The sequence below is a fragment of the Mus caroli genome, unplaced genomic scaffold, assembly GCF_978045245.1.
Source record: "Mus caroli unplaced genomic scaffold, Mus_caroli_1 scaffold_8, whole genome shotgun sequence".
Classification (NCBI taxonomy): domain Eukaryota; kingdom Metazoa; phylum Chordata; class Mammalia; order Rodentia; family Muridae; genus Mus; species Mus caroli.
Genome location: NW_028227263.1, coordinates 37,403,678 through 37,413,909, shown reverse-complemented (window position 1 = coordinate 37,413,909; position 10,232 = coordinate 37,403,678). Strand labels below are relative to the sequence as shown.

General features: G+C 39.9%; 1 protein-coding gene across 1 annotated transcript; it reads left to right on the top strand.

The window, feature by feature from the left end:
• Window positions 1–661: 661 nt before the first annotated feature.
• On the top strand, window positions 662–1,642 carry LOC110299261 (olfactory receptor 10A3-like). Its single transcript, XM_021168914.2, has one exon. The coding sequence runs from the start codon at window positions 662–664 to the stop codon at window positions 1,640–1,642; it is 981 nt and encodes a 326-aa protein (XP_021024573.1).
• Window positions 1,643–10,232: the final 8,590 nt, after the last annotated feature.

The following is a 10,232-nucleotide window of genomic DNA, read 5'->3' as shown; positions in this document are numbered from 1 at the left end:
GTACTCTTTGGTTGTTAACAGCATCATCGTCATCATTAAAATAATAGTAATAATAATAATAACAATAATAGTAATAAAGTGTGTATGTGTATGTGTGTGTATGTGTGTGTGTGTGTGTGTGTGTGTGTGTGTGTGTGTGTGTGTGTGTACATATGCCATGGAGAGCTTGTGGAGTTCAGGGAACTCTTAGGTATTGCTTCCCTTTGTCCACCATATTAATGATGCTCTGTTTTGTTTCTACTGAACTATGTGCTCCAGGCTAACTGGCCTTCAAGCTTAAGGGTATTTCATTTGGCTTTGCCTCCCACTCACATTTTGTTATAGAAGCACTGGGATTACAGATGTGCTCCTATATCAAACTTTTGTATTATTTTGTTGTTTTGGGTGGTATCCAGGGATGGAATTGAAGTCAGGTTCTGTGGCAAGTGCTTTTAATAGCTGAGTCATTTCAACAGCATTATTTTATATTTGTTAAACATTTCTGAGACAAAGTTTTATAACTCTCCACTTGTCTTTTAAAGATTCACTGATACAACATATTGACCATTCTTCACAACTACTAATCTGAACCTCTGTTAAAAAGAACATGTCTTTAAAAGTTCTGCCAAGAACTCCAAGTTTGAATTCAATTCCTGTGTTGTGACTTCATCCTGTATGTACTATGTCCCTAAGACAAACACAGGGTTCCAATATTGTAATGAGGAGGCAAAATCACAGCTCTACTGTTGAATTCATCCTCTTGGGATTTTCTAACTATCCTGAACTTCAAGATCAGATGTTTGGGACTTTCCTAGTTATCTATCTGGTGACTGTGATGGGAAATGCCATCATTATCACCATCATCTTCCTGGACCAGAGTCTGCACATCCCCATGTACCTATTTCTGCAGAATTTATCTTTAGTAGACCTCTGTTTCAGCACAGTTATCACACCTAAAATGCTTGTGGTCCTGACTAGTAAGAAAGCAACCATTTCCTTTGGAGGTTGTTTTGCACAAATGTATTTCATTCTTTTCTTTGGTGTGACTGAGTGTTTTCTCCTGGGAGCAATGGCTTATGATCGATTTGCTGCAATCTGCCATCCTCTATCCTACCCCATGATTATGAACAAAAGACTGTTCATGAAATTAGTGATGTTCTCATGGGTCTCAGGTACCATGATGAGTACTCTACAGACCACATGGGTGTTTAGCTTCCCCTACTGTGACCACAAGGAAATTAACCATCTCTTCTGTGAGACTCCTCCTGTGCTAGAACTGGCATGTGCAGATACCTTCCTGTTTGAAGTCTATGCCTTCACAGGCACCATTTTCATTGTCATGGTCCCCTTTCTGTTGATACTCTTGTCTTATACTCGAATTCTCTTCACCATCCTGAGGATGCCATCCACTACAGGGAGGCAGAAGGCCTTTTCCACGTGTGCTTCTCATCTCACCTCTGTTACCCTCTTCTATGGCACAGCCAGTATAATTTATCTACAGCCCAAATCCAGGTACTCACCAGATACCAAGAAACTGATGTCATTGGCGTATATACTGCTCACCCCTCTGCTGAATCCACTTATCTACAGTCTGAGGAACAAGGAGATGAAAAGGGCTGTGTTGAAATTATGGCAAAGAAAAGTGGCTTTACACACAGCTTGATTTCTTAAGGAACTTGTTTTGCTGCCATGCTTTTGAATTCTATGGATTTTGAAGGTGGTGAGAACAGAGTACGTTTCTTGGTTAGAGTATGTTTTCTTTCTTGATACTTCCATATTTTAAAACATATCACATAAATCTTCACTTTTAATACTTTACTGTTTTAAGAGGTCGATGCTTCTGAAACACATCTCACAGTTTACTGATCTACTTTCTGTTGTTGACATTCATATCATTGTGATAGCACAACCATTAAGATGATGTTTCAATAAATATCTAGTTACTTATATGTTCATGTTTGGTGATTTTACTTATTTTTCCATTTATTGATTGATTGATTGATTGATTGATGTTACATCTCAATCACTACTCTTCTTACCCCCTTCGCGCTGTCACATTCCTCCCTCATGTTCTCCTCTGAGAGGGGGGTACCACTCCTGGATATCCCCCAACCCAAGAACATCAAGTCACTTCAAAGCTAGACGCATCCCTCCCACTGAGGACAGACAAGGCAGCCAAGTTAGGGGAACAGTTTCCACAAACAAGCAACAGCTTTAGGGATGGACCCTCTATAGTTGTTGGGGAGCCTGCATGAGGGCTGAGCTGCACATCTCCTACATATGTATATGGGCCTTAGGTCCAGTTCATGTATTCTCTTTGGTTGGTGGTTCAGTCTCTAAGAGCCCCCATTTTTGTTTTCCTTTGGAGTTCCTATCTCCTCTGGGGTCCTTGGTCCTTCCCCCAACTCTTCTATAAAGCTCTCCAAGCTCTGTCCAATGTTTGGCTGTGGACTTCTCTGTTTCAGTCAGCTTCTGGGTGGAACCTGTCAGAGTATAGTTATGTGAGGCTCCTATATGCAAGCATAACAGGGTGTCATTAATGGTGTTAGGTATTGGTGCTTGCCCTTGGGATGGGTCTCTAGCTGGTCCAGTTAAAACTCAAAGCACACATTGTATCTCACACAATAATAGTGGGAGACTTCAACACTCCACTCTCATGAATGGACAGATTATGGAAACAGAAACTAAACAAAGACACAGTGAAATTAAAAGAAGTTATGGACCAAATGGATTTACCAGATATCTAGAGAACATTTCATTCTAAAACAAAAGAATATATATCAGAAGATGGTCTACTCAGCCATCAGTGGAAAGAGAGGTCCATTGGTCGTGCAAACTTTATATGCCTCAGTATAGGGGAATGCCAGGGCCAAGAAGTGGGAGTGGGTGGGTAGGGGAGTGGGTGGGGGAGGGTATGGGGGACTTTTGGGATAGCACTGGAAATGTAAATGAATAAAATACCTAATAAATATATATATACCTTCTTATCATCACCTCATGGTACCTTCTCAAAATTGACCATATAATTGGTCATATAACAGGCATCACCAGATACAAGAAGATCAAAATAATCCCATGCATCCTATCAGATCACCATGGACTAAGGCTGGTCTTCAATAACAACAGAAACAACAGAAATCCCATGTACACATGAAAGCTGAACAACACTTTACTCAGTGATAACTTGGGCAAGGAAGAAATAAAGAAAGAAATTAAAGACTATTTAGAATTTAATGAAAATGAAAGCACAACATACCCAAATGTATGGGACACAATGAAAGCAGTGCTGAGAGGGAAACTCATAGCTCTAAGTGCCTCCAAAAAGAAACTGGAGAGAGCATACACTAGCAGCTTAACAGCACACCTGAAAGGTCTAGAACAAAAAGGCATAAATACACCAAAGAATAGTAGACAGCAGGAAGAAAAATCAAACTCAGGACTGAAATCAGCCAAGTAGAAACAAAGAGAACTATACAAAGAATCAACAAAACCAAAACCTGGTTCTTTGAGAAAATCAACAAGATAGATAAGCCCTTAGCCAGACTAACAAGAGGGCACAGAGACAGTATCTAAATTAGCAAAATCAGAAATGACAAGGGAGACATAACAACAGAAACTGAGAAAATCCAAAAAAATCATCAGAACCTACTACAAAAGCCTATATTCAACAAAACTGGAAAATCTGGATGAAATGGAAAATGTTCTAGACAGATACCAGTACCAAAGTTAAATCAGGATCAGATAAACCATCTACACAGTACCATAACCCCTAAAGAACTAGAAGCAGTCATTAAAAGTCTCCCAACCAAACAAGCCCAGGACCAGATGGGTTTAGTGCCGAATTCTGTCAGGCCTTTAAAGAAGACCTAACACCAATACTTCAAATTATTCCACAAAATAGAAACAGAAGGAACACTACAAAATTAGTTCTATGAAGTCACAATTACACTCATACCTAAACCACACAAGGACCCAACAATATAAAAGAGAACTTCAGACAAATTTCCCTTATGAATATGGATGCCAAAATACTCAATAAAATTCAACACCCCTTCATGATAAAAGTCTTGAAAATATCAGGAATTTGTCCTTCCTCCCGGTCCTTTCCGCTGCAGCAGAGTGCTAGATGGTCTGCTCCCCTGAAGACACCATATCCTAAGCCAACCCAGAGGAACCTCAGAATTCAGAGCAGTTGAACCCACCTTCCCCCACCCCAAGTTCCAGAGTTGCTGCTGAGAGCCCAGTAGACTCGGGACCTATCACCTGCCAGGACCCTGGTCTGCAGAATACCACTTGACATCTGTCCATTTTTTTCTGCTAGCCAGTCTGCTCCCCTGAAGACCCCATATCCTGAGCCATCCCAGAAGATCTGCTATACTCAAAGCAGTCTGGCAACTGACACCACAGCACGAGGCATCCCAGGAGATCTGCTGTGCATAGGGCAACTGAACAACTGATCACCAGCTTGTCTGCTCCCCTGAAGACATCACAACTTGAAGGCATCCCAGGAACTCCTCTATACACAGGGCAACTGGGCAACAGACACTACAGTCTGTAGACTTCCCAGGGTTCTGTGGCAGGCAGGGCAACTGATCTGACAGACTGAAAGCCTCCCTGAAGTTCTGCCACACACAGGGAAACAGAAACCACAGTCTGTAGGCTCCCCTGGAGAACATCTTCACACAGGACAACAGCTTGAAGGCATCTCTAAAGACTTAACAGTCTGAAGTCCTCCCAGGAGCTCTACTACAGTCAGGACAACAGATCAGTAGCTTCTCTGCCCCTCTGAAGAGACCCCAATTTGAAGACCCCACAGGTGGTCTGCTATAGTCAGGGTCTCAAGCCTACCAGGAGATCTGAAGCAACCCAGGGACAAAAGAAGCAGACTCCAGACAGAGTCACCCAGACCAGCAAACACCAGGGATAACCAAATGACAAAAGGCAAGCACAAGCCCATAAGCAACAGAAGTCAATATACATGGGCATCATCAGAACCCATTTCTCCCATCACAGCAAGCCCTGAGTTCAACAACACACCTGAAAATCAGGAAGCTGACCTAAAATCCTATCTCATGAAGATAATAGACTATTTAAGGAGTATATAAATAACTCACTGAAAGAACTACAGGAAAACACAGGTAAACAGGTAGAAAGGCCTTAAAGAGGAAACAAATAAACTCCTTAAAGAAATACAGGAAAACACAATAAAACAGGTGAAGGAATTGAATAAAGTGATTCAAGACCTAAAAGTGGAAGTAGAAACAATAAAGAAAACACAAATGGAGGCAAACCTGGAAATGGAAAATCTAGAAAAGAGGTCAGGAGTTACAGATGTAAGTATCACCAACAGAATATAAGAGATAGAAGAGAGAATTTGAGGTATAGGAGATACCAGAGAACAGATTGACACAATTGTATAAGAAAATTCAAAATGTAAATACTCCTAACCCAAAGCATCCAGGAAATTCAGGACACAATGAAAAGACCAAATCTAAGAATAATAGAAATAGAGAATGAAGTTTCCCAGCTCAAAGGACCTGAAAATATCTTCAACGAAATCATAGAAGGAAACTTCCCCAACCTAAAGAAAGAGATGGCCATAAAGATACAAGAAGCCTATAGAACACCAAATAAATGGAAGTAGAAAAGAAAATCCTTGGGGTCAGGAGCAGAGACCTGTCTCTGGACCTGATCCCTCACAGCACACAGCCCATTTGCAACTTGACCCCCTAGGTATTCAGACACATCCAGCTTCACAGGAGAGATCTTAAACCCTGCCCAGAGACTCAGAGTACTGGGACCTCAGCAAGCAGGGGAAACAAATTCCCTCACAGCTGGATACCAGGGTGCCTTCCAGCTTCCACCTGTGCCCACCAGGAGCAGAGACTTGACCCCACACAGCACACACACCAGTAGCAGCTCAATCCTCCAGCTTGACTCCCCAGGATAACAGGATCACAGGAAGAACAGGCTCCAGTTAGAGACAGGGAAGCCAGATAATACCAGAGATAATGAGGTGGTGGGAGCTAAGCATAAGAACATCGGGGCTGGTGAGATGGCTCAGTGGGTAAGAGCACCTGACTGCTCTTCCGAAGGTCCAGAGTTCAAATCCCAGCAACCACATGGTGGCTCACAACCATCCGTAACGAGATCTGGCGCCCTCTTCTGGAGTGTCTGAAGACAGCTACAGTGTACTTACATATAATAAATAAATAAATAAATCTTTTTAAAAAAAAAAAAAAAAGAACATAAGCAACAGCACAACACAGGTCTCCCACCACAGCAAATCCCAGACACCCATACCCTCCCTTAAAACAAGATTCAGAACTAAACTCTCATTTCATGAAGAATATAAGACTTTAAGAAGAACATAAATAAAAAAAGAAGAAGAATATAAATAACTTCCTTAAAGAAATGCAGAAGAATAGGAGTAAACAAGTAGAAGCCCTTAAAGAGGAAACTCGTAAATCTCTGAAAGAAATACAGGAGAACTCAATCAAACAGGTGAAGGAATTGAACAAAACCATCCAGGATCTAAAAATGGAAGAATTGTTGTCTCTCTTTCTCTCCTACTCTTGCCTCTCTTCCCACTTGCCTCCTTGCTCCCCCTCTTCCTCTATTCCCTTCTCCCCTCTCTCCACGTGACCATGGCTGGCCTCTTCTACTCTCTCCTTCTCACTGCCTTTCTCTGCTTCTACTACTCTCTAAATTCCCCTTCCCATGCCCTGAATAAACTCGATTCCATGGTAAAAAAAAAAAAAAAAAAAAAAAAAAAGAATTGTTAAGGGAGAAAGCCCTGGAGATAGAATACCTGCAAACATCTTCAACAAAATTATAGAAGAAAACTTTCCTAATTCAAAGAAATAAATGCCTACAAACGTATGGAACACCAAGCAGATGGGATCAGAAAAGAAATTCCTTTCTTCATATAATAATTAAAACACCAAATGCACAGAATAAAGAAAGAATATTGAAAGCAGTAAGGTGGAAAAGATCAAGTAACATATAAAGACAGACCTATCAGAATTACTCCAGATTTCTCACCAGAGACTATAAAAGCCATAATACCCTGGGCCGATGTCATACAGACTTGAAAAAATCAAAAATGCCAGCCCAGGTTAATATACCCAGCAAAACTCGCAATTACCATAAATGGAGAAACCAAAGTTTTCCAAGACAAAACCAAATTTAAACAATATCTACTGATCCAGATCTACTGAGAATGGAAGGGAAAAGCCAACTCAAGGAGGGAAACTACATGCAGAAGAAGCAAGAAATTAATCTTTTCACAAAACCAAAAGAAGGGAAACACTAATATAATTCCAACTCTAAAAAGACAAATAATGGGAAGAAATGATATTGGTCCCTAATATCTCTCAGCATCAATGGACTCAATTTCCCAATAAAAAGACATATGCTAGCAGACTTGAGATGTAAACAGGATCTAACATTTTACTACATACAGGAAACACACCTCAGAGTCAAAGACAGACATTCCCTCAAAGTAAAAGGATGGGAAAATAATTTCCAAGCAAATGTTCCCAAGAAAAAACCTGGAATAGCCATCCTAATGTCCAAAAAAATAGACTTTCAACCAAAAGTTATCAAAAAAGATGGGAAAGGTCATGAAAAATCCACCAGGATAAACTCTCAATTCTGAATATCTATGCCCCAAATGCAAGGCCACCTACATTTATAAAAGAAACACTACTGAAGCTCAAAACGCATTTTAAACATCACACACTAATAGAAAGAGATTTCAACACCCCATTCTCACCAATCAATGGACAGATCATGGAAACAGAAACTAAACAGAGTCACTAAAAGAAGTGAAACTAAAAGAAATTATGAATCAAATGGATTTAACAGATATCTACAGAACATTTCACCCTAAAACAAAAGAATATACCTTCTCTTAGAACCTTATGGTACCTTCTCCAAATCTGACCATATACTCGGACACAAAACAAACCTCAATAGATATAAGAAAAATTAATTAATCCCATTATTCTATCAGACCACCACGGATTAAGGGTGGTCTTTGATAGCAACAATAACAACAAATAGCCTATGTACACCTAAAAGCTGAACAACTATTATTCAATGATAACTTGGTCAGGGAAGAAATAAAAAAATTAAAGACTGTTTAGTATTTAATAAAAATGAAGATACAACATACCCAAACTTATGGGACACAATGAAAATGAAAACAGTGCTAAGAGGAAAACTCATAGTTCTGAGTACCAGCTTAACAGCATGTCTGAAATCTCTAGAACAAAAAGAAGTAAATACACCAAAGAGGAGTAGACAGCAGGAAATAATCAAACTTAGGGCTGAGATCAACCAAGTAGAAACAAAAAGAACTATACAAAGAATCAACTAAACCAGGAGCTGGTTCTTTGAGAAAATCAACAAGACAGATAAACCCTTAGCCAGACTAATGAGAGGGGAGATAGTGTCCAGATTAATAAAATCAGAAATGAAAAGGGAGACATAACAACAAAAACAGAGGAAACTTTTTTTTTAAATCAGATCTTACTACAAAAGTCTATATTCAACAAAACTAGAAAACCTGCATAAATTGACTGAATCTCTAGACAGATACCAGGTACGAAAAGTTAAATCAGGATCAGATAAGCCATCTAAACAGCACATAATCCAAAAGGAAGCAGAAGCAGTCATTAAGTCTCCAACCAAAAAGAGTCCAAGGCCAGATGGTTTTAGTGCAGAATTCTATCAGACCTTCAAAGATCTAATACCAATATTCTTCAGATTATTCCCCAAAATATAAACAGAAGGTATACTACCCAGTTCTTTCTATAAAGCCACAGTTACACTGATACCTAAACCACACAAAGAACCAATGAAGAAAGAGAATTTCAGGCCAATTTTCCTTATGAATACTGATGCAAAAATACTCGATAAAATTCTCAAAAGCTGAATCCAAGAAAACATAAAAATAATCATCCATCATGATCAAGTAGACTTTATCCCAGGGATAAAGGGATGGTTTGATATACAGAAATCCATCAATGTAATACACTATATAAATAAACTCAAAGAAAAAAAAAACCACATGATCATCTCATTAGATGCGCAAAAAGCCTTCCACAAAATACAACACCCGTTCACATTAAAAGTATTAGAGAGATCAGGAATTCAAGGTGCATACCTAAATGTAATAAAAGCAATATATAGCAAACCAATAGCCAACATTAAACCAAGTGGGGAGAAACTCAAAACAATCCCATTAAAATCAGGGTCTAGACAAGGCTTCCCACTCTCCTACCTATTCAATGTGGTACTTGAAGGTCTAGCCAAAGCAATTAGACAACAAAAAGAGATCAAAGGGATACAAACTTGGAAGGAGGAAGTCAAGTAATCACTATTTGCAGATGATATGATAGCATACATAAGTGACCCCAAAAAATTCTACCAGTTCCTACACCTGCTAAATAACTTCAGCCAAGTGGCTGGGTATAAAATTAACTCAAACAAATCAGTAGCCTTTCTCTACTCAAAGGATAAAAGGAATGAGAAAAAAAACTAGGGAAACAACACCCTTCACAATAGTCACAAATAATATAAAATTCCCTGGTGTGACTCTAACCAAGCAAGTGAAAGACCTGCATTGCCATGGGCGGGGCTCAGTTCTGGCAGGTGTGCATGGAGTAGGAGAGAATTGACAGACACAGACACAAGAGAGTGTGCTGAATCTGAATGTAATGACACAAAGGGAACACCAGTCTTATATAATACAGAAAACAAAGGGGGTAGGATGTCACAGCAGGCAAAGTACATTGAAGTATCTGACACAAAACAGAGGAATGACTTCAAAGTACTTACAGGAACCAGGTAATGTTTATAGTAAAGATAAAACAGCCCTGCCTAGAGTCAGCTAATGACAGGTAAGGATTTCACACCCTAGTCACAATTTGTGCTACTCCTTTGAGCCTTGTATAAGCTAGCACAAGGGGGTTCTGCTCTGGCAGGCCTTCTCACTGTAGCCACCTGTGGTCACACTAACTGGATTCCTGAGTGGGAGGCTGGAACTGGATGGAAGGAAACGGTGAGAGAAATAATGGAGGCCAAGACTTGTTTCTGTTCAAGACCCCCAAGTTTACTAAGTGTCTGTGCTTATAAAGGGGAGAGACTATCCCCTATTGCCAGCTTCTTGGCGGATCTCCCTGATGTTGTCTCTGGAATATCTCAAGGGCCTCTCAGCAGGTAGCAGTGTCTTGGAGAAGAGCAGC

Excerpts from the sequence above, each read along its gene's own strand:
- LOC110299261 (XM_021168914.2), top strand. The coding sequence starts at position 662 with ATGTCCCTAAGACAAACACAGGGTTCCAATATTGTAATGAGGAGGCAA.